The sequence below is a fragment of the Emys orbicularis genome, chromosome 25 (genome assembly GCF_028017835.1).
Source record: "Emys orbicularis isolate rEmyOrb1 chromosome 25, rEmyOrb1.hap1, whole genome shotgun sequence".
NCBI lineage: Eukaryota > Metazoa > Chordata > Testudines > Emydidae > Emys > Emys orbicularis.
The window spans coordinates 1134870-1158796 of NC_088707.1; the positions used below are offsets into that span (position 1 = coordinate 1134870).

Below are 23927 nucleotides of genomic sequence, written 5' to 3' on the forward strand. Positions count from 1 at the left end.
AAACTTTGCGAGTCCTTCACCTGTGAATCTTCCAGGCAGGTAGTTGTCAGGCCCATAGAAACTGCCCCACAGATTGGAAATAATGTACCGAAGTCACCCAAACCAGGGTTTCTAAAATCTAAACTATATTTCCTACGGCTCCCATTAGTTCCAAAAAAACTGTCCTCTGCATGGTTTGAGGCTGGACATACCCTATTACATCCCCAATAACTAGCTTCAAAGCATGCTAAAGCTGCAAAGTCAAGCCCTGGAAAAAATAATACGTGATCATGTCATTAAAGGCTGTAACAGGAATTACAATGCACATGGGGGCCGAGGTAAGATTGCACAAGCAATCTTGAATTCTGGCATTTCCCAACGTGTGAGTGCTTGGCTTTGCCAGCGTAACATTCTGCTAACGTACTATTTGTATGTAATTTGCAAATTAAAATAATAATAATAATAATAATAAAAAAACAGAAATTTCATCACGTGGAACCTAACTGACCCCATGTGGGTCATCAGCAAGATTGGGACTTTGAGATGGGTTAGAGCAGGGAGCCAGGACTCCTGGGTTCTATCCCCCAGTGAGGGGATGGGGGCTGTGAGCTAGGACCCCAGTTGGGGTGGGGTGGGACTGGGAGCCAGGACTCCTGGGTTCTGTTCCCCAGTTGGGGGATGGGGGCTGTGAGCTAGGACCCCAGTGGGGGTGGGGTGGGAGCCAGGACTCCTGGGTTCTATCCCCCAGTGGGAGTGGGGTGGGAGCCAGGACTCCTGGGTTCTGTTCCCCAGTGGGGGGATGGGGGCTGTGAGCTAGGACCCCAGTGGGAGTGGGGTGGGAGCCAGGACTCCTGGGTTCTTTCCCCCAGTGAGGGGATGGGGGCTGTGAGCTAGGACCCCAGTGGGGGTGGGGTGGGAGCCAGGACTCCTGGGTTCTTTCCCCCGCTGGGGGTGTCTAGTGGGTTAGAGCAGGAGGCTGGGAGACACTGAGATCAGGACACTCTGGGGATTGTTTCTAATGTTTGTCATGGGTCCTGCCCGCAGTGGTACAGCCCAAGCTCCCCTCCCGATCCTAGTGGTACGATCCCTTCCCCCCTCCCCTCGCTTGGTACATCCCAAGGCGCTGAGAAGAGGACGTTCGCTGCAGGGGGCGGAGTCTCTTTCCGTGGGCGGGACCCTGGGTTGCGGCGGACTTGTGGGCGGAGTCTTAGGAAGTGGGCAGGGCTTTGAGCACGGGTACGGCTCTGAGGGGAGGAGCCTCCTGGAAGGGGGCAGGGCATGTGAGCGGCGAGGGCGGGGCGAACTGGTTGGCGCAGGCGCAGAGCACGCGGGGGGGGGGTGCTGCGGCCTCCAGGTCACCTGAGCGCGATGGATGAGGCGTGAGTAACGGGGCCGGGGGGCTCTGGGGCTGGCCCACTCCTGGGGGAGGGGCGTGGGCCGGGGGGGGCTCTGGGGCTGGCCCACTCCTGGGGGGAGGGACGTGGGCCGGGGGGCTCTGGGGCTGGCCCGCTCCTGGGGGGAGGGGCGTGGGCCGGGGGGGGGGCTCTGGGGCTGGCCCGCTCCTGGGGGAGGGGCGTGGGCCGGGGGGGGGCTCTGGGGCTGGCCCGCTCCTGGGGGAGGGGCGTGGGCCGGGGGGGGGCTCTGGGGCTGGCCCGCTCCTGGGGGAGGGGCGTGGGCCGGGGGGGGGCTCTGGGGCTGGCCCGCTCCTGGGGGAGGGGCGTGGGCCGGGGGGGGGGCTCTGGGGCTGGCCCACTCCTGGGGGGAGGGGCGTGGGCCGGGGGGGGGGTTCTGGGGCTGGCCCCCTCCTGGGGGGGCTCTGGGGCTGGCCCCCTCCTGGGGGGGCTCTGGGGCTGGCCCCCTCCTGGGGGGAGGGACGGGGGGGGCTCTGGGGCTGGCCCCCTCCTGGGGGGGCTCTGGGGCTGGCCCCCTCCTGGGGGGAGGGACGGGGGGGGCTCTGGGGCTGGCCCCCTCCTGGGGGGAGGGACGGGGGGGGGCTCTGGGGCTGGCCCCCTCCGGGGGGAGGGACGGGGGGGGGCTCTGGGGCTGACCCCCTCCTGGGGGGAGGGACGGGGGGGGCTCTGGGGCTGGCCCCCTCCTGGGGGGAGGGACGGGGGGGGGCTCTGGGGCTGGCCCGCTCCTGGGGGAGGGGCGTGGGACGGGGGGGGGGGGGCTCTGGGGCTGGCCCGCTCCTGGGGGAGGGGCGTGGGACGGGGGGGGGCTCTGGGGCTGGCCCCCTCCTGGGGGGAGGGGTGTGGGCGGGGGGGGGCGCTGGGGCTGGCCCGCTCCTGGGGGAGGGGTGTGGGCGGGGGGGGGGGGGCGCTGGGGCTGGCCCCCTCCTGGGGGGAGGGGCGTGGGCCAGGGGGGCTCTGGGGCTGGTCCCCTCCTGGGGGGAGGGGCGTGGGATGGGGGGTGCTCTGGGTCTTGCCCTCTCCTGGGGGGAGGGGTGCTCTGTCTTGGGGTCTCCTGTAGTGTGGGAAGCAGGTATATGGGCTGACCACCCTGTGGGAGAGGGGGTTGGGGGGCCTCTGGCTGTGGGGAGCACTGGCAGAGGCAGGTCTGGCTGGGGTATGGGGAGTATGTGGGGTGGATTGGTTTGGGGTTCATCTGTGGGGTTTGTTTAAGGATATCTGGGATGGGAGGCTTGGGGTAGTGGGTGCTGGAATAGGGGGTGTCTGCAATTGGGGGGGTATTGGGGAGTTGGTGAGCTGGGGGTCAGATTGCTGCGTGCCATCGTTTTGCCAACAGCTAATGGGGCGGCACCATCACACGTCGTATTTCCTTTATTTGCAATCTGTAGCTAAAACGTGTGTCTGAGCAATAGGTGTTTGTTCTGCTTTTGACATTGTTCCTTCGCTCCCTGACTTACTGGGGCTAGAACATGGGCTGAAGCCGAATGATGCTCCCCTCTGTCACAGACGCACATAACACCCTACTGTGCTTGTGGCTGATGCTGCTGCTGACTCTTAATTACAGTTAAATGCCCCTTTGAACATGTTTTTCTCAGCCTAACTCTGTGGTTTGTGCCGTGTAGTTTATTTTAACCCCATCGCCCACAGGAGGCTTATTCCAGGCAGTAGGGAAAGCTGCCCAGGGTGCTTCTGAGGGGGTCTGGTTTCTTAGGTTTGAATAGCAGTACCTCTTGTAAAAGAGATGTTTGAATGCTGGGGAACTATAACTTTGAAACTTAAGTTTGAAACGAAACTTTGAAACGAAAGCTTATGCTCCCAATACTTCTGTTAGTCTTAAAGGTGCCACAGGACCCTCTGTTGCTTTTTACAGATTCAGACTAACACGGCTACCCCTCTGGAACTTTGAAACTGTACCCCAAGGGGAATCAGACAGTTAAATCCCAGCAGATGAAAGGAAAACAAAAGTATAATCCTGAAAATTTACTTGTATGTCTCAGAATCCTAATTGTCCAAAGACTTCCATACTGTTACAACGGGATCCGGTCTGCTTGGAAGTGAGGGGATCAGATCCCTACCTATGTCTCCAGGCTCTTGGGTGAACTGGAACAACAATAATGCAAACAGAAGGGTTAAATGATGAACCGGAATGGACTGTAACTCCCTGCAAAGGCTAACCTGACTCCCTGGGACAATCAGGCTTGCACCTATAGTTTGCGTGAGTTCAGAGTCTCGTATAGTGTTGCTGCATTGTGTGTGTTATATAGAGAGAGAGACACACACACACCTCTTCTTCCATTGTCAGATGCATGTTGTGATCATGTCTCCCACCCCTAAGACTAGGTCCAGAGGAAATGTGCGTGGTTGGCACTGGGTGAACTTTAAGGAGGTTTAACCCTGCAGAAGTATGTTTTGTAACCCTGCAGTCCCTGGGAACAGCCCCGGAGCCGCCTCTTGGTGTGTGCGATTGGCTCTTAGTTTTGATTTTTTGCTGCCTCAGAGAATGTTTGGCATCTTTAATAAATAACCCGTTGCTGTGCACTCCTGAGGAGGAGAAGCAAAGACTTGTGGCCTGCTCTGTGCTGTGAGGAATATGCTAGTGGGGGAAAGATCCCAGCCGACCTAAGAGGGTCACCTTGGACGCACAAGCTGTGATTCCAGTCTGTGTATAATGAAGCCAGTGTCACCTTTGCCTTCAGTCTGTTGCTGCCCAGGGCAAATGGAACAGAGGAGCTGCTCAGAATATTTAGTCAAACAGGAGGTCCCCCAGGCTCATGCTGTTGGGACCAGCCATGCTAGGGGCACAGATAGGTGAGACCCCTGCCAATGAATGCTCTGTCCTCTGGGCTCTAAGAACTTTCTGTGCCTCTCCTAGGTACGGTCTGCACCATAATTATTCCCTAAACAAACAGAACCAACGTGGCCTGCGCATGCAGTTACTTCTTTTGCCTGATAAACGTGGTGATGCGCTGAGAATCCCAGCACACCGGTTGTGTTCGGAACCCCCTTGTGTTTGCGAAGAAGCGCTCTGTGGTTTGGGTGCTACCTTTCTGTGATGTTTTTCAGGAAAATGGAAATCCCACCTCCTCCAACGTCTAAGTGCATCATTTACTGGAAAAGGAAAGTCAAGTCTGAATATATGCGTCTTCGGCAACTCAAGAGGTTTCAGGCAAACATGGGAGCGAAGGTAGACGTATTTTCTGGGGCCAGTCCTCGTATGTATAAGCAGGGGAATATCAAGTAGGAGTAGGGAGATTACATGTATTTGGCACTGTTGTGACGGCTGCTGGAACACTGTGTCCAGTTCTGGTGTCCGTAATTCATGAAGTATGTTTAAAAATTGGAGAGGGTTCAGAGAAGAGCCATGGGAATGGACCCTTCAGGCTTTATAATCTGTGGAGTTTTTTTAATTGTTCACATTCTGCTGTTAGACTAGGCTGTGATCAGTGTCTGTGTGGGACGTAGAGAATCTTTCTTTGGTGTTCCTTGTGACAGAGTGATCTGGTGATCAGGGCACTAGCCTGGGACTGGAGAGCCTAGGTTCAGGTCCCTGCTCTGCCACAGACTTTCTGTATGACCTTGGGCAAGTCACTTAGTCCCTCTGAAGCTCAGTTCCTTGTCTGTAAAATGGGAATAATATCCTTCCTTGCCTTTGCTGAAAGTGGCAGTTGTGTTGACTCTACAGCCTGCTGTGTGTCACACATTCCCAGCAGGGATTTCAGCAATCTGAGTCTAAACTTGCTTTGAGGATTGTAAGCACTCCTCTTTCTAATTTCAGGCTCTGTTTGTGGCCAATTTTGCAAAGGTTCAAGAAAAAACTCAAATTCTGAATGAAGACTGGAAGCAGCTTCGAGTTCAGCCAGTCCCGCTAATGAAGCCTGGCACTGGTCACCCTTTCCTGAAACAGGTACAGGAGAAGGAGGTGGAAATGGCAGGGCAGCCACACGAGCTGAGTACAGCCCAGGGCTTTGCAGGGGAGGCTGAAGAGGGCTGTACCTTTCTCCGCTCTCTGCGTGTCAGTCTCTTACTGTGCCTTGTACTCCCCCCAGGCTGCAGAAATGGGGGCAAAAAGAAAAGCCTGGGGCTAATGTCCAGGGAAGTCTGTGAGTGACTGGAAAGCTCAGCAGATCAGTAGCTGTACCTGTGGGATGGGATCAAAGTGTGTTTCTGTCCTGCAGTCGCTGTGTGTGAGCTGCCCTTTCCTTACTGTCCCTGTGTTTGCTTGTTCTCCAGTGTACCGTCGAGAGCAATTTCCCTGGATTCCCAAACCAGACCATCTTCATGAGGTCCCTAAACACAGTAGCGTTGGTGCCTATTATGTATTCCTGGTCCCCTCTTCAGCAGAATTTCATGGTATGTGAGAGCGCATTGTAGTGTGAGACTTTTGAGACGATTAATGCGTCATCCCTACGTGTTTGAGGTTGCAGATACCTTCCTCAGCTGCTCCCTTTGAGTCTCCCGCTGCTCCCGAGACGTTGGAAGGGAACGTTTTCGTCTCGTGTGATGCTGTATCCCCTAATAGCCGAGCTGGCTCGCCGGTTCCCCTGACATCCCGAGGGCTGGCCAAGTCTGACTGCTGCCTTTGCAGGATTTAGTGCCTGGATTTAGTGGCTGATTTCTTTTAAACTGTGGAATTGTTTCTGTTTAAAATAGGGCTGTTGATTAATCACAATTAATTTTTTTAAATCACAATTAATTTTTTTGTTAATCGCGTGAGTTAACTGTGATTAATCGCACTATTAAACAATAGAATATCAATTTAAATTTATTAAATATTTTTCTACATTTTCGAATATTAATTTCTATTACAAAGTGTACAGCGATCACTTAATATTATTATTTTTTATTACAAATATTTGCACTGTAAAAATGATAAACAAAAGAAATAGTATTTTTCAGTCCACCTTATACAAGTACTGTGCGATCTCTTTATTGTGAAAGTGTAACTTACAAATGTAGATTTTTTTTTGGTTCCATAACTGCACTCAAAACGAAAACAACAATGTAAAACTTTAGAGCCTACAAGTCCACTCGGTCCTACTTCAGCCAATCGCTCAGACAAACAAGTTTGTTTACATTTATGGGAGATAATGCTGACTGCTTCTTATTTACAATGTCACCTGAAAGTGAGAACAGGCGTTTGCTTGGCAGTGTTGTAGCCTGAATTGCAAGGTATTTATGGGCCAGATATGCTAAACATTCGTATGCCCCTTCATGCTTCAGCCATCATTCCAGAGGACATGCTTCCATGCTGATGATGCTCATTAAAAAAATGTGTCAATTAAATTTGTGACTGAACTCCTTGTGGAAGAACTGTATGTCTCCTGTTCTGTTTTACCTGCATTCTGCCATATATTTCATATTATAGCAGTCTCGGATGATGACCCAGCACATGTTCGTTTTAAGAACACTTTCACTGCAGATTTGACAAAACACAAAGATGGTACCAATGTGAGATTTCTAAAGATAGCTACAGCACTCGACCCAAGGTTTAAGAATCTGAAGTGCCTTCCAAAATCTGAGAGGGACGAGGTGTGGAGCATGCTTTTAGAAGTCTTAAAAGAGCAACACTTCGATGCAGGAATTACAGAACCCGAACCACCAAAAAAGAAAATGCTGGTGGCATCTGACTCAGATGATGAAAATGAACATGCGTCGGTCCGCTCTGCTTTGGATTGTTATCGAGCAGAACCTGTCATCAGCAGAGACGCATGTCCCCCTGGAATGATGGTTGAAGCATGAAGAGACATATGAATCTTTAGCGCATCTGGCACGTAAATATGTTGCAATGCCAGCTACAACAGTGCCATGTGAACACCTAGTCTCACTTTCAGGTGACATTGTAAGCAAGAAGCAGGCAGCATTATCTCCTTCAGATGTAAACAAACTTGTATGTCTGAGCGATTGGCTGAACAAGAAATAGGACTGAATGGACTTGTAGGCTCTAAAGTTTTACATTGTTTTATTTTTAAATCCCTTTTTTTTTTTTTTTTTTTTTTTTTACATAATTCTACATTTGTTAGTTGCACTTTCATGATAAAGAGATTGCAGTACTTGTATTAGGTGAATTGAAAAATACTATTTCTTTTCTTACAGTGCAAATATTTGTAATAAAAAATAAATATAAAGTGAGCACTGTACACTTTGTATTCTGTGTTGTAATTGAAATCAATATATTTGAAAATGTAGAAAACATCCAAAAACATTTAAATAAATGGCATTCTGTTATTGTTTAACAGTGCGATTAATTGCGATTAACTTTTTTAATCACTTGACAGCCCTAGTTTAAAATAATTAAATATTCAACAAATAAGTTAGGCAGCGCCTACCTTTGTGACTGACCCCCCCACCCCACCCCACCCCAACGGTGCTGCTGTTGAGAGAACAGGACGGCACAGAATGATTAAAATACACTTTCTGGCACAGCATTAATGCTGTGACCTTCTTGGCTTCTTGGTTAAAATTATTTAAGAAACAAACGTCAATCTGCAGCTATTTCCTACTGGCCGTTTGCTTGCTGCAAGAGTGTACAGATCTGCCTGCTGCAATACCTCGCTAAGGCCAGTGGGGAGCAGCTATGGCAGAACGGAGTGACGGCAGTTGTCAGAACACTGAGTGTAGCCCTGGAGTATTCCGAGTGCCTTTGTCCCCGCTGTGTGTAAGGAGAGCACGCTCCTCTAGTGTACGCTGTACTTCAGACAGGGATGAGTTACCGTGTGCTCTTCGTTGGGTGCCAGCCCAGTTCTGCCCCGCTCATGAGCCCCCGATACCTGCTCGGCTCTCTCCTGTGTCTCTGAATGCCTCTGGGCCCTGGAGACACGACCCTTCTGTTGGGGCAGGGGGGGTGTTATGAACAGAGCGCCTCACAGTGTGCAGGGTAGCCGTGAAGTCTGGGAAGGGCGAGTCCTTGCAGAACCGTGTGTGAACGGGAAGCAGCAGCCGCGAGGCTGCCCTCTGGCTGGCTGTCGGTGAGCGCTGGCTGCCTGACCTGTTTGCAGGTGGAGGATGAGACTGTGCTGTGCAATATCCCCTACATGGGAGATGAGGTGAAGGAGGAAGACGAAACCTTCATTGAAGAGCTAATTAATAACTACGACGGGAAAGTTCACGGCGAGGAAGGTAACCTGGGCAGAGGGGTGCTCTGCGTTTCTGAACGGCTTGCAAGCAGGGAGCGTGACCAGACTTTCTGAGCAGCTGAGGAGGCAAAGAGCAGTAGCAATAACCAGCCGCTGGGGAGGGTCTCCTAGAATAGGGAGCATGTAAAGCAAGAGCGCCCCCGCTGGCCTGGTCCTGTCTCCCTGCCCTCAGCTCTGCCAAGGCACCTCAGGCAGGTCCAGCCCTGGGCCTCTCACTGCCATTTGTATAACAATGGCAGATATCCATTAAGGGTTAGGGTGAGACCAGCAAACTCCTTTCACTTGTGACCTGAGCCAAGACTTGAATCAGTTCTTCAGTGGTGAAAAGCCTGTGTGTTTTCCCACCGAGCTGCCTAGCCCCTCACAAGGCCCTGCCTGGAGGTAGGAGACATGAAAAGCTGGCTCCCATCCCATGCCCCAAATGGCTTAATTAGTGAGTGTCTGTGTCTATAGCAATTACTACTCAGCTGGGAAGAGGGGCTGGCTCTGTTGCTCCATGTGTTGGCTGCCAGGTGTGACTAAGAGTGATGCACAGTCAACATCTCCCCCACCTCCCCAGACACACCCTGCCTTGGCAAATTCTGTCATGGAAGCGCTGTTCCTAACAAGCAGTCTGTCCCGTGGCTGATTTAGGCTTACCACCAAACCCCAGGCTGGAAGATTGCAGCACGCCCACGAAGCAGCTGATATTTCTGTGTTCTAGAGATGATTACAGGGTCCGTCCTTATCAGCGATGCTGTGTTTCTGGAGCTTGTTGACGCTCTGAATCAGTACTCGGATGAGGAAGAGGAAGGGCTGAACGACTCTGAGGGTAAACAGGAGGATGGGAAGGAGGAGCTGCCAGTCACAAGAAAAAGAAAGCGAACCACAATGGAAGGTGGGTTTGGCAGCAGAAGCTGGGACAGTGTCTGGTGGCCTCCATCCTCCCATCGTGTTGATTGCTAATAAAGGTAGTGAAGTGCCACTTAGAAAGCTCCATGGCCTGTCCTTGCTCCCCCTGGGATGTTAGCTGGAGTGTTTCCTTGGGGTGGGTTTCAGTGGGAGGAAGCAAGAACAGTGGGATTTTCACGTGTGCTGTGTAATCTCAGGAAGCTTTAGTGGTGGATTTAATCTCGGACTGCTCTGAGTGATGAGTGAGTGATACCAGTAGCAGAGAATCTCTCTCTCTCAGCTGCAGAGACTCCAAAGTATTGTGTGTAAGGTCCTGGCGATCGCAGGTAACGCATCTTCTTGCTGATATTTTAGTCTGGTTATGAAACATCCAAGAGTAAAACCCAAGTCCAAGCAGAGTCTTGCTTCTCTAAATCCCCTCCGGCATTTGGGGAAGGGTTTTCGTGCACTCAGTCCCCTTGCAGCACAAAGTAGTAATTTTTCCCTTATGAATCATCATTGAGTCTCGCTGATGGCGTTGCTGAAGGGGCACCACTGGGACGGTATGTTCCTTATCCTAGCTGTCAGAGTAAGGAAGGATTCTCTGTTGGATGACTGTGTGATTATCTCTCTGCCTTTTAAAATGGGATCCAAAGCATCCCTGGAGTAACTCCACCCCTAAAAGGGGAAGGCGCTTCCGAGTCCTGCTTAACTCAAGAGTCTTCTGTCATTCTGCTGTAGGCAACAACAAGTGTGCAAAGAAGCAGTTCCCAAATGACATGATCTTCAGTGCTATTTCTTCAATGTTTCCTGAGAGCGGCTTCCCGGAAGACATGAAAGAGCGGTAGGAGACGTTCCTGGTTAAAGTGTCTAGCAAATCCGTTCCAGTTTTTAACAAAGATACTTCAGCAAATACTAGTATGCTGGTCTGATTAGTGCAGTAGACCGGAATCTGCCCATGGGCAGCGTCAGAGTTCAGGGAAACAGCACCTGCATTTCCCCGCCGTGGTCCCTCTAGGCATCTCCACTAGGCTCCCGGCTCCTCAGCCGTCACCTCTCTTGGATCGAGACCCATGTCTCTCTCTCCCTCCTGACGGGTTCTCCCAGGCTGCACAGTTCCCTGCCTGTGCTATGAAATCCTCCCCAGCAAGCCAGACTGCCTAAAAGGCCAGCGTCTGTGCTTTGCTTTCTCTCCGGGGGCAGTGAGCATCGTAATTGCCACAGTTACAGATTCCCACACTCTTTATAAGCAAGCACCTTTCTTCTTAAGGTGAAAGCGTTACAAAGACGACATGCTAAAAACAATCAAAGAACCTAGACACAGGCTAAAGCTTACTAGAGGTCACACCAACTCCAGCCTTGGGCTCTGGTAGTGTCAGTCCTGCAAAACTCACAGCTGGGTTTTCCCCTGGGTTACCAGTCTCATTTTCAGAACCAGAACAGCCATGAATAGTTCAGTCTTTCCTTTATGTAGCTTGGCCTCACGTCACAGGTGATCAGCTGACAATGGCCCACCCCTCGGTGCAGCTTCCAAAGGCTGGGGTTTGGCATAACCAGAGGTGGGGAATTTGCATTTACCTCCCACAGGAAAACCACTTCACACTGTTGCAAGGGTCCATGCTTGTCTGGCCCATTGTTCAGTATAATCCATTGAGCCCCCGGGCCTCACATCTCCCCCCTGGAGAGGTTACGTACAATCCTGGCCCATTAAAGCATTCATTTCATACAGTGGATCCCAAAGATGCATAAACTTAATGCAGTAAGGTCTCCCAGGATATGGCAATAAATCGCCATGTCTGTCACAAATGGTCTCTACGGGAGATGGGGAAACACTGAACAAAGGCCTCCGGGGAATAGAATGAAAGTAGCCTAATGGGAGCTTGCTAGGAGAAAACGGAAGTTCTGACTGTTTCAACACCCTGAACTCGGCCCCGTTGTACCAAGTCGATCAGCGCGCAGAGCCGAGCGGCTAGTTGCAGTGACATACAGCAGTGTGGGAAAATACACATGCATGGTTTCTTTTAAAACAGGTACAGGGAACTTACTGAACAGTCGGATCCGAACGTGCTGCCCCCCCAGTGCACTCCAAACATTGATGGGCCATGTGCAAAGTCAGTCCAGCGGGAGCAGTCCCTGCACTCTTTCCATACGCTCTTCTGCAGACGGTGCTTCAAATATGACTGTTTTCTGCATCGTAAGTTGAGACTCAGCTGGAAACTCCCCTGGAGGTTCCACCATTTCCACCCCTTTCTTTACCTTGCCCCACACAGTGATTCTGCTGCCCCCACTCCAGACTATACTGGGCGGGTGCCGTTGTCTTTTCCTGATGCTCTGCACTGTGTAGTGTTGCAGTCCTGGAGAGCCAGATTGACAAAGGCATTCGGTCCTGCTGAGTGAGCCCCCCCCCCCGTTCTGCACCGCACAGACCTGACACACGTTACGCTGACACCTCACTGTGGTCTGTCCCGTCTCCACGTTTGACTGCTTTGTCGTAACGAGTCGCTGGGCCCATTCCTCCAGCTTGTCGTGCTAAAGCCTTGTGAGCATTGCTTTGCCTTTCTATTCCTGGTGGTCGCTGCGGAGTTACAGGAGTCTTTTCAGCTCGACTCTGTTGTTAAACACTGGAATACAACCATGCTTCGGTATGTGTGTGTCAGTTTAAAAGTAAAACTTCCTGTTAAGTCTCTTTTCCAGGAATTGGGAGGTGTTCGGGTGTCCCAACATCACAGATCTAGGTTTCCTTCCTTGGTGAGCGCGGGGTGGCCAGGGGACGTGGCTAAGTTCCCTGGTAGCGTAGGACTCCCGGTCAGTGCCCGTGGTGCCTGGTCAGCCTTGCACTTCAGCACCTTTCGCCACACGTGCTGGGCCGTCAGCTGCCTCCTCCACTGTGGGGACAAATGAACCTCTCCATTGGAAGGTGCCTGGTGCTAACATGATGAAGGTGGCTTGTATTTTTCAGCTTTCCATGCGACTCCTAATGTCTATAAACGGAAGAACAGAGAGATCAAGATCGAGCCAGATCCCTGCGGGACAGACTGTTTCCTCTGGCTGGTAGGTTTCTGGGATCCCTCCTGCCTTACCTGCAGGGCCCTTTGTACTGTCCCAGTGGCTTCCAAGGTCAGATACAGGAGTTGGTGAGCACAAGTCCTCACTCGAGACCCGCCATGGAGCGTTGGCTGGTCTCAACCAGGTGAGGCCGTGCGATGCTGGGTGGTACCACAAGACCGTGCAGTGCTCAGCATGGGAAACTGTATTTAAAATAACCCGGCTGTGTTCCCTACATCCAGCCACCAGTCCCCAACCCCCACAGCCAGGGCCCTGGTAAGCAGCACATGGCTCGGCAGCAGATGAGATCAGCCCGCTGGGGAACATGCATACAAGGGGACGTGGTCTTTGCCCCTGGGAGCTCACCCTCTGGCTGACGCTGCACTGGCTGGAGCAGGGGAGCTGCCCTGCAGGAGAGGCCGGGGGCTGCTGGCAGCACAAGGCAGTGGAGATGGGCAGGTCACAGCGTGAGAGGCTCACCAGGAGCAGTCTCACTGCGACGGGGGCTGCAGGGACTGTGGCGCCCCCCCCCGGAGAGCTGAGGGTCCCTGCTGCAGTGCAGAGCCCTGGGCCTGTGGAATGGAGCTCTCTGCCTCCCTTGCGTGGCTGTCACGTGCCATGTGCTGTCTGATTGCAGGAGGGAGCCAAGGAGTTTGCAGTGCTGCACAATCCCAGGTCCAAATGCTCAGGTCGGCGGCGCCGTAGGCACCATGTGGTCAGTGCTTCCAGCTCAAACCCCTCGTCCTCCTCCATCGCTGAGACGAGGGAGGGAGACAGCGACCGAGACACAGGCAACGACTGGGCCTCGAGTTCCTCAGGTATGATGCCTCGGAGCCTTTGCATTTCCATACTCTCCCCACTTCCATCTATCTGGGCTGCTGCAGAGCTGGCACTGGAGAGTCGCCAAGGCAGGTTTTCCTGGCTGCACCGGGTAGCCTGGCTCCTCCTGCTCCTTGGCTTGGCCCGGTAGGCAGGGGGAGCAGGAGCAAACGGGCTCATCAGAGCGTCCCCTTCTGTCCACGGATCGATCCACAGGCCTCTGCCACGGCTCTGTGTGTCTGGCCACCGCAAGTCAGGCCTCCTCTGGGCTAGGGTGGTCCCCTGCCGGCTGTGCCCATGGCTTGGTCTGGAACAGGGAGCAGCTCACGTTCTTCTCTGCTGCCCTGCACGGACAGACCCGCAGGGGGTGGTGCTGGGCCCTGGCGGGAGCTCTGCTGGGGAGATTGCCACGGGTGGGAGGAGTTCAAGGCAGGACTAAGGAGGGGGCCATGGGAGTGAGGGGCTGGCTCCTGGCAGACCCAGGCTCCCCAGCGTGGGAGTCTGTATTTGTGGCTGCCCTGACTGCTGTGTTTCCTGTCATCTGGGTCTTGTTAGAGGCCAACTCCCGAAGCCAGACCCCCACCAAGCAGAAGGGCAGCCCTGCCTCCTCCCAGCTCTTTGTGATGGAAGCGCCGCAAGAACCCGTCGAGTGGACGGGGGCCGAGGAGTCGCTCTTCCGCGTGCTCCACGGCACCTACTTCAACAACTTCTGCTCGATAGCCAGGCTGCTGGGAACGAAAACCTGCAAGCAGGTATGGCCTGGCATCCTCGCGGGGCCGCTCCTGGGCGGGCGGGTGGGAGGGGAGGGAGCCTTGGGAACAGTGCTCTCTCTTGCTTTGCCTTCTGTGCCACAGAGAGACCAGCGGAAACCCGCCTTGAGGGGCCTAGTGAGGTAACCGCGTCGTTTATCCGCTCAGGCTGTGCGGGTGGCTGGTGCCCGAGGAATTGCTTCCTTGGAGTGCCATGGTCTGATATTCCCTCTGCTCCGCCTCGGAGGATGCCGGCTGCCTCTTCGGTCTGGTAGCGTCCCGCACACCCAGCGTTCCTGTTTGACGTGTCAGTCACGGTCTCGAGGGAGGAGCCTGCAGTGGTGCGGCTGCAGAGTAGTTTGCTTGTCCTAAGGAGAGCACTACAAGGCCCTGGCTTCTGCCCCTGCCTCCGACCCACTGCAGAGCTGAGGATTTGGTGCCTCGTACCAATGTGTCCTGATGCTGTTCAGTCCGCCTCCACCATCCCACTGCCCTGTGTGCTTGGCTCTGGTTTCAGCCCAGCCTGTGTGCTCCGCTTCCTTTGAGTGCGAAGTAAACTGGAAGGGATTTACAAGGCCTGGATCAGGGCTTCCCTTGACTCTTCTCTTTCCTGGGCAAGGCCAGGCTTTCAGAGGGCCGTGCGTAGAAAAGTACCTGCCGGCTCCCTGCAGCGGCTCAGGCTCCAGCCTGCCTGTGTGCAGAAAGCTGGGGGTGGGTTTTTTGGAGGCCCTTTAGCACCTGCAAAGTCACTCTGTGTGTGTTCTCCCAGCCTGGAATCCCTATTGCTGCCCTTTGGGGATTTTCCCATCTCCCGTCTGAAGAATTAGGGACCCCAGGCCCTGTGCTGGATTCCACTAGTTGTGCGCGCGCTGTCACGCATCCGTCTTGGCTGGGTTCACACCGACGTGTGGAACCAGGGGCAGAGCCAAGTAGCGTGGGAACGAGGATGAGCTTTCATCGCTCCGCTCTAGGCACGACGGGCACACGCTCCGTACGGTGAAAATCACTGCAGCCCCCAGCCCAGCCAGCGGCAGCTTGTCCCTGCCCTGCCGTCACGCTGGAGCTGCGAGGGTCAGTGCTTCTGATCGGCCCCAGAGGACCAGCTCTGCAGCGAAGGGAGGGGTTTGCTTTCCAAACGAACAGCAGCAGCAGCACTCTCCCCTGGGCGCCTGGTCTGTGGGAGCCGGGCCTGGCAGCCGGGCCTGCCCTCCCGGGTACGATGGGAGCCGGGCCTGGCAGCCGGGCCTGCCCTCCCGGGTACGATGGGAGCCGGGCCTGGCAGCCGGGCCTGCCCTCCCGGGTACGATGGGAGCCGGGCCTGGCAGCCGGGCCTGCCCTCCCGGGTACGATGGGAGCCGGGCCTGGCAGCCGGGCCTGCCCTCCCGGGTACGAGCTGAACGAGCTGAACTCTTTCATAGGTCTTCCAGTTTGCGGTGAAAGAATCCCTGATAATGAAACTGCCGACCAGCGAGCTCCTGACTCCGTCCCAGAAGAAAAAACGGAAGCACAGGCAAGTGCTCAGCAAACTGGTTTTGTTCTTAACATGCAGCCAGAACCTGTGCGCCCCCTGCCCGTGTTCCTGCACCCACATCTGCCCCACATCTGCACCCTCCCCGTGTTCCTGCATCCCCATCTGCCCCACATCTGCACATGCGCACCCTGCCCGTGTTCCTGCACCCACATCTGCCCCACATCTGCCCCACATCTGCACCCTCCCCGTGTTCCTGCATCCCCATCTGCCCCACATCTGCACATGCGCACCCTGCCCGTGTTCCTGCATCCCCGTCTGCCCCACATCTGCCCCACATCTGCACCCTGCCCGTGTTCCTGCACCCACATCTGCCCCACATCTGCCCCACATCTGCACCCTCCCCGTGTTCCTGCATCCCCATCTGCCCCACATCTGCACATGCGCACCCTGCCCGTGTTCCTGCATCCCCGTCTGCCCCACATCTGCCCCACATCTGCACCCTGCCCGTGTTCCTGCATCCCCGTCTGCCCCACATCTGCACATGCGCACCCTCCCCGTGTTCCTGCATCCCCATCTGCCCCACATCTGCACATGCGCACCCTGCCCGTGTTCCTGCATCCCCGTCTGCCCCACATCTGCACCCTGCCCGTGTTCCTGCATCCCCGTCTGCCCCACATCTGCACATGCGCACCCTGCCCGTGTTCCTGCATCCCCGTCTGCCCCACATCTGCACCCTGCCCGTGTTCCTGCATCCCCGTCTGCCCCACATCTGCACATGCGCACCCTGCCCGTGTTCCTGCTAATCCCCGTCTGCCCCACATCTGCACAAGCTCCCCGTTCTCCCAGCTGCTTGTGCTGGTGGCTGGGAATTGGCCCCCAGCCTTCTCTCTGCCGCTGCTGTGGGATCCATGGGCCCTGGTACCCATGCCGCTAGCAGCAGCTTGGTAGCCACTGGGGAACAGCTGCCTGTGAGAGTCAGCCCCCTCAAGGCCCGGTTGGAAGATGGTTGGCTTCTAACCAGCTTCTCATGCACTTGTTCTAATCCATCCTGCCGAGCTGTTTGTCTTCCGTGGGGTTTCGCCTGACGCTAGGGTTTGCCCTAAGGAGCGTCTCTCCCAGACGCCTGGCTCTGTTCTGTGCACGCCTCTGTGACCAGTAGCTGGTGGTTATTGGTGCCCGAAGCTGGCAGCCCAGCTGCCGATGGAATCTCACCTCTCCAGTTGCTGAGCTGACTGGGAGCCTTGCACGTCCAGGCACAGACGCTGTTGGACCTTCCTCAGGTAGGCGCCCAAGTCCCACATCTGTGTTTCTCTTTCAGGCTGTGGGCTGCGCACTGCAGGAAGATCCAGCTGAAGAAAGGTACCGTGCGTTGCTGGCCGTGATCTGGGGCTGGGTTTGAGAAGCATCAGGGCGCTGTGTAGTGCTGAGAGTCTCTCCACCAGCCGGCCAGCTCGAGCTGGGAGCGACAGGCCAGCAGCAGCCACAGGCACCAGTGCTATTGTTGGCTCCCCGGCTGCACCTTGTCTGGCTGATGTGGGAAGCCTGTGAAGTTCCCATCCGCTTGTGGTGGGACTTTTCCATCCGCCTCGTCCTGGCGGTAGCATTCGGGGCACCCTCTCGTTTCCAGGCGGAGGCAAGTGCCGGGGGATGATGGGGGCTGATCAGGAGCGAAGTAAACAGATCATGTGCTTGTGATCCCAGTGCAGCGTCTGTAAGGCGTTCATGCTTACCGGCTGCCTGCCCTCTGCTGGCAGATCTGGAAATGGCCTGCTCTGATGCTCCAGAGCCTGGTGCACAGTAACTCCGCGTCTATGGGTGTTTGCGGGGCATGGGTTGTAACCATGGCATTTCCCCTCTTCTTCTTGTAGATAATTCACCTACCCAGGTGTACAACTACCAGCCCTGCGACCACCCCGACCACCCCTGCGACAGCTCCTGCCCCTGCATCATGACTCAGAATTTCTGTGAAAAGTTCTGCCAGTGCAATCCTGACTGTAAGGACACAGCTGGGCACAAAGCCAGGCACCCTGCTACCTGCACAGAGGCGCTAGCGGGACGTTACCGGGGCTCCCTCGCATTCCCGCCTCCAGGCAGCTTACGCAGGGTGGCTGGAATCTAAGTGCACGAGGCCTGGCTAGCAGTCTGCCCAAGTCAGGGGAAGTGGTGTGTTCTGTGGTAAATCGTGGGCTGTCAGCAGGGAATGACACTTCCATAGTGAAACTCACATCTGCACCTTCGTGTGCAGTGCCCCGCAGGCCCCCTGCTGTGCTACTAGCAGCTCGACGTGCTGAGTGAGTCTCCAGCACTCGACGGTGCTACAGTTCTGTTCCCAGAGCGCTGTTTATATCCTCCTCCCCCGCCTGGGGCCAGTCCTCCGCCTTTGGAATCTCTCTGTGGGATCGAGGGAAGAGAAATGTCCCTGGCTTTCATGCTATGCCAGGGTTCTGCCGTGCCACAGGGGTCCCGCCACATACTGCAGTGCTCATGCGCCCCTTTGTTTACAGAACTTCGGGTGCCCTAAACACTTCCCAGTGTAGCTTTGCTCTCTTGCACTGCCAGCGAGCTGCGGGAGGGTACTGTCAGGTGGAGAGAGGGGAGCAGGGAACTGCCAGTGAGCTGTGGGGGGCGCTGTTGGGTGGAGAGAGGGGAGCAGGGAACTGCCGGCGAGCTGCGGGGGGCGCTGTCGGGTGGCGAGAGGGGAGCAGGGAACTGCCGGCGAGCTGCGGGGGGCGCTGTCGGGTGGCGAGAGGGGAGCAGGGAACTGCCGGCGAGCTGTGGGGGGCGCTGTCGGGTGGCGAGAGGGGAGCAGGGAACTGCTGGCGAGCTGCGGGGGGCGCTGGCGGGTGGCGAGAGGGGAGCAGGGAACTGCCTGCCTGCTGCCAATGGTGCTCTCCGGGGGTTTGCATTATTCCCTTTGCAGTGCTGTCTCTACTTCCTTATGGCTGAGAAACCTGAAAACCATGTCCTGTGTTTACTGGTGCAGAGCCCCAGGCCCGCTTCCCTTTGTTCCCTCATCGGGTGGGCTGGCAGGGCAGCTCTGGGCAAAGGCAGGCTGACCTGTCTCTGCCTATGGGATACTTTCTCAGCGTGTTACCCCCCCGCCTCACCACGTGATTCTCACGGGTTCTAAACGGTTTGTCAGCCCCCTGGCTAGCCACCTCTCTTGGATGGTCAGACACAACACATCCTGCATCTTGGCAGGGGGTCAGACTAGATGACTCTTGCAGTCTCTTCTAACCCTTTGGTTCTCTGACACCCCCAAACAATCTCCCCAGGATCACTTGATGATTCCCTGTTCTGTTCATTCCCTCTGGGGCACCTGGCATTGGCCGCTGTCGGAAGACAGGATACTGGGCTAGATGGACCTTTGGTCTGACCCAGTCTGGCCATTATGTTCTTATGCCAGCCCCCACTTTGCCTTGCAGGTTAACACTTGATGCGCTCAGTCCCCCAAATCCTCCAAAACTCCCCCCTGTAGTATCCAACCCTGTCAGTAATTACCAGGTTCCCTAGTCCCAAGGGAGCAGTCTACGCACCAGCTTGTTTGATTCAGCTGAGGGTTCACATTTGACTTAATACCACAGCACTGAGACGGATTTAAAATCAAATCCAAGGATCAGGTTATTAACAAAGAACAGAGTTTCAAAGACTCGTGAATAGTGAGTGTGAATATTGGAAACACGTGAGAGTATAACAGGCCTCTTGGAGTTTTAACTTGAACAGGCTGAATTCCTTGTCTGTAGTAAGTTCTCACCTCCCATAGTCCGGACCCAGCGCTCACCTTCCTGCTTCCTCAGTGATGGGGGGATGGTGCTGACTTGGCCCCCCAGTATTTGAAGTGCATCCTTTGGTTGTGCACCCCCAGAAAAAACTCTTTGCCCCACTGCTTGGTTTCCTGTGTGCTCCTTTCCTGTTGACTTGGGGTGCAAACGTAGCTCCGTGTGTTTGGCTTAGAATGGTTAATGTCCATCTGAACCAAGGCAGGTGAATCAGCATCCGATGCCTGGCAGCAAACTCGTTTGTCGGCGCTGCCTCCGGAGCACGTGTTCGGGACGGATTTTCAGCGCGCGCACAGCCCCTGCCATATCACCCGGCTGTACCTCCCGCAATGAGAATGAGGTTCAGTCTGATGTGAGTGGTCATTGGACACCTCCCACGCCCTTTGGAATAACTGCTGTGAAAGCGGCGGGTTAGTTGTAGTGAGTTTGTCAGGCCTGATAGGCAGTGCTGGGACGGGAGAGCGAACCCACTGCGGGGTTCTTCAGGCCACACCGCAGCGAGCAGCCTCTCCAGCGGGGGGTGTCCCCGGGGTTTGAGGCCAGCAGGGCTCCTCTAGCTTGACCTGTGTAATCTGGGGGTGTCTCGCTGCAGGTCAGAACCGCTTCCCGGGCTGCCGCTGTAAGACGCAGTGCAACACCAAGCAGTGTCCATGCTACCTGGCCGTGCGGGAGTGCGACCCTGACCTGTGCCTGACCTGCGGGGCGTCGGAGCACTGGGATTGCAAGGTGGTCTCCTGTAAGAACTGCAGCATCCAGCGGGGCCTCAAAAAGGTATTTGCTGTGCCCCTCCCCCAGTGTGCAGAGCAGCTTGGCTGGAGCAAATCCACCCCTGCTGCTCTGTCCCCCCTGGCCGCAGCCTCCCCGGAGATCAGGCCTGAGCTGAAGGGGGCGGGGGGTGGCTGGGCTGTTCCCTAGCTCCCGAAGGGTTTTCAGATTCAAAGGCAGGGTTTGAACTAACAGTGACACAGGAGGAGGCCCCGGGAACAGGAGCCGCCTGGGGAAGCACAGGAAGGAACAGAACTCAGGGGAAGGGGTGAGATCCTTAGAAAACAGGCCAGGGTTCAACAGGACTAATGGAGCTGCAAGGAAAGTGGCTGTAAGGAGCCGGGGCCACTGCTCACAGTAACAGCTCGTCCGGGGCGTTTGTCGTTTGGGATGGTAACTCCCTGAGGCTGGGACTGTGTCCCCCTGGGCGTGCTGCACCTGGTGTGATGGGTCGAAGCTCCTAGACGCAGCGGTAATCCCAGCAATGCCTAAAGGAGCACTGGGGGCAGGGGAGCCGATTCCCAGGGGGCACTGGGCTTGTCTGCATGTCGTCGGGGCGTTTTCCTTCCATTGCACACGCTGCTGGGCAGCAGCTCTGCAGACTCAGCCGAAGTCTCTTGCACTCTAGCATTTGCTGCTGGCTCCATCAGATGTTGCTGGCTGGGGGACATTCATCAAGGAATCGGTGCAGAAGAATGAATTTATCTCTGAATATTGTGGTGAGGTTAGTAAAGCCATCTCGGCCCGTCCCCAACCGTCCGGGGTGACGCAGACGTGCCTAGCTACCGTTCTTGGGGCCGCAGCCCCACGGGTTTCACAGCACCGGTTAACAAGCAGTCCCTGCCCTCATGCTTGTGGGGCACAGTTCATGTGCGTAGTTAGAGGAAACCGTTAGAAGATTTTCTCAGCTTTTCCCACCCTCAAAGGTGCATAACAATGAGTGAGACCCGTTAACCGCCCAGGGGCCAAGCGAAGGCTAAGGGGAAGGGCTGGGATGGAGCAGGGCTGGGTCCTGGCCCAGACTCACTGGGTGATCTTGGGCGAAGATTGTGAAAATGGCCTTGGTTTGGGGAAACGAGTTTTCAGGAGTCCAGCCTGAGCCGGTCTGCGGAGGGGACCGAGCGACCGCCCATTGAAACAGCTGGGAGCTGTGGGTGCTCGGTGTCCTCGGCAGCTCAGGCCCAAGGGCTGGGAACAGGAAAGCTGCTCCTGTCTCGGTGGGTGAAAGCACTCGGCCTCTTGGAAGACGCGTGTCGTTTGAGTGCCCGGCATGGCAGGAGTGTAGCGTGTGAGCCAGGCCTCGTTCGACGTGGTCGGCCATCTGCAGAGGGAGGCTACGATACGCGTGCTGGCCGGCGGAGCACAGGGAGGCTCTGCCCCAATGCAGAGGGACTGTTCCCTGGCCCTGGAGAGCCCCGTCCCCCGGGACACAGCGTAACGCCTGCCCGTTTCCCAGCTTATTTCTCAGGACGAGGCCGACCGGCGGGGGAAGGTCTATGACAAGTACATGTCCAGCTTCCTCTTCAACCTCAACAACGGTAACTTCCCAGCCGGGGACCCGGGTTCCTTAGTGTCACTCAGGGCAGTGCCTGGCTGTGGGGGGGGAGGAGCCGACAGCAGCCGCGCCTGGAGGAGTCTCCCAGGCTCGACACTGGCTTGGCCCAGGCACTGTGCTTTCGGGATCACCTGGGGTGTCTCCCCATTGCCACAGCTGCTGGACGCCTGCCTCTGCAGTCCTGGGCCAGGCTGCTCTGTGACGCCACCGTCTGAGCTCCCTGTAACCGCCTGGCACTTGGCAGCACCGGGGGCTCAGTGGCTGCCCCGTGGTTTTGAGGACAGAATCAAACTCTAGAAAGGCAAAGCTGTGAGCCCCGAGCAGGGCTGGAGAGCAGCCAGGCCAGAGGGATTCGCTTCCTGAGCTCTCGGCTTGGCTCCGGGCTGTGGAAACAGGCAGCGAATGCAATCAGCCCCCGGCGGTGCTGGGATCCGTGTAGGAGCAGCCAAGGGACATGACTCCACGACAGGTTTTGGGTGAGCTGGGGGATCTGGCCCCCGTTGGCTTTTCCTGAGGAATAAATTCCTTACGGCAAAGACCCTCCAGAGCCCAGGAGGATTTTGTGTGCCCAGCTCTGAAGAGCAGCTGAGTTCAGAGGCCATTGTGCTGCTCTGGCTCTGGGGCAGAGCTTCCCGACTCGCTGAGTGTAGCCGAGCCCCGGAGCTAGTGGGGAGTGAGGGGGGAGACGCCGAGCCCCGGAGCTAGTCGGGGGGGGGGGAGAGGGGGCGCGAGCCGAGCCCCGGAGCTAGTCGGGGGGGGGGGGAGAGGGGGCGCGAGCCGAGCCCCGGAGCTAGTCGGGGGGGGGGAGAGGGGGCGCGAGCCGAGCCCCGGAGCTAGTCGGGAGGGGGAGGGGGCGAGCCAAGCCCCAGAGCTAGTCGGGAGGGGGAGGGGGCGAGCCGAGCCCCGGAGCTAGTGGGATCTTGGTCTGCCGGGAATCTCAGGGTTCTGTGGTTTCCTTTCCTAATAGATTTCGTTGTTGATGCCACCCGCAAAGGAAACAAAATCCGCTTTGCCAACCACTCTGTGAACCCCAACTGCTATGCCAAAGGTGAGAGCTCTGCCCAGCCGCAGCCAGACAGGGAATCCGGGAAGTGCCCATGGAGCCCTGGGTGACGCGGGGTCTCCTGAGCCTCTTGGAAGCATCCTCGGGGTCTGTGAGCTCTGGGGGGGCCGAACCCCAAAGGAAAGGCCGAGTGTTGGGTTTCCAGGCACTCCCCTGCAGTTGGGTCCTCTCTGCTCTGCCAGGCCCTCCTGCTGCTCAGTGGGAGCTGAGCGCCCGGGGCAGAGCCTGCTGGCCAGCCAGACCCCTGGGCGATTCCCGTGGTGCTGGGGGAAGCCGGGCTGGGAGCCGAGCCCTGACCCCTTTCTCTGCCGCAGTGGTGATGGTGAACGGAGACCACCGGATAGGAATCTTTGCCAAGAGGGCCATCCAGGCTGGGGAGGAGCTCTTCTTTGATTACAGGTGAGCCGGGGCCTGGCTACTCGGGTGCGTGGTGGGAAGATCTCTAGAGCAGTGGTCCCCAACCTTTTTACACCCAAGATCACTTGTTTGAATTTAAGGGCAACCCAGGGTCTACCCTGCCCCTTCCCCGAAGCCCGGCCCCACTCACTCCATTCCCCCCCCCCCCCCGTCACTCACTCTCCCCCACCCTCACTCACTTTCACCTGGCTGGGGCAGGGGGTTGGGGCTTGGGACGGGGTGCGGGCTCTGGGCTGGGGTTGAGGGGTTTGCAGTGTGGGAGGGGGATCTGAGCTCAGCCTGGGGCAGGGGGTTGGAGTACAGGAGGGGGTGAGGGGTGCAAGCTCTGGGAGAGAGTTTGGGTGCAGGGGGGGTATGGGGTGCTGGCTCTGGGACTTGGGGTTCAGTGCTTGCAGGCAGGAGCAGTGCGCGGAGGGAGACCCCTGCCCCTGGGGTCGTGCTGGCCACTTCCGGGAGTGGCGTGGGGCTGGGGCAGGCAGCCCCGCTGTGCTGCCGGAGATGGCGATCGACCGGTTGGTGACCACTGCTCTAGAGAGACGGGCTAGTGGTAAAGAGGCTGCTGGGGAAGCGACTACGTGCCAGTGTCCCTGTCTTGCAGGTACAGCCAGGCCGATGCCCTGAAGTACGTGGGCATAGAAAGGGAGACGGATATCATCTAGCCCCCCGCGGGCACGGCCCCTGCTCCTGGCTGCCCCAATGCCGTGTTCATTCCATGCTCCATCATTGCCCCTGTTCCCGTTGCTGTGTGTCCCGAGTGCTCCGTTCCAGCCAGGCGCCTGGGAGCAAAGCCCAGGGCAGGAGCAGGAGCCAAACGCTGCCTGGGGTAGCAGGACCCTGGCTCGGTTCCGGGGCAGGTGGGCGCTGGTGCTCCTG

The 23927-nt window shown here is 56.5% G+C and overlaps 1 protein-coding gene across 1 annotated transcript; it reads left to right on the top strand.

Annotated features, from left to right (window-relative positions):
- Nucleotides 1-1302: 1302 nt before the first annotated feature.
- Nucleotides 1303-23713, top strand: EZH1 (enhancer of zeste 1 polycomb repressive complex 2 subunit). Its single transcript, XM_065422489.1, has 20 exons — nt 1303-1358; nt 4452-4572; nt 5164-5292; nt 5619-5738; nt 8384-8504; nt 9225-9398; nt 10133-10235; nt 11422-11585; nt 12351-12442; nt 13074-13254; nt 13811-14007; nt 15423-15514; nt 16794-16834; nt 17344-17469; nt 19847-20025; nt 20648-20743; nt 21476-21557; nt 22542-22622; nt 22952-23036; nt 23653-23713. Exons 1-20 carry the CDS (start codon nt 1348-1350, stop codon nt 23711-23713), a joined length of 2256 nt encoding a protein of 751 aa, XP_065278561.1. The 5' UTR covers nt 1303-1347.
- Nucleotides 23714-23927: the final 214 nt, after the last annotated feature.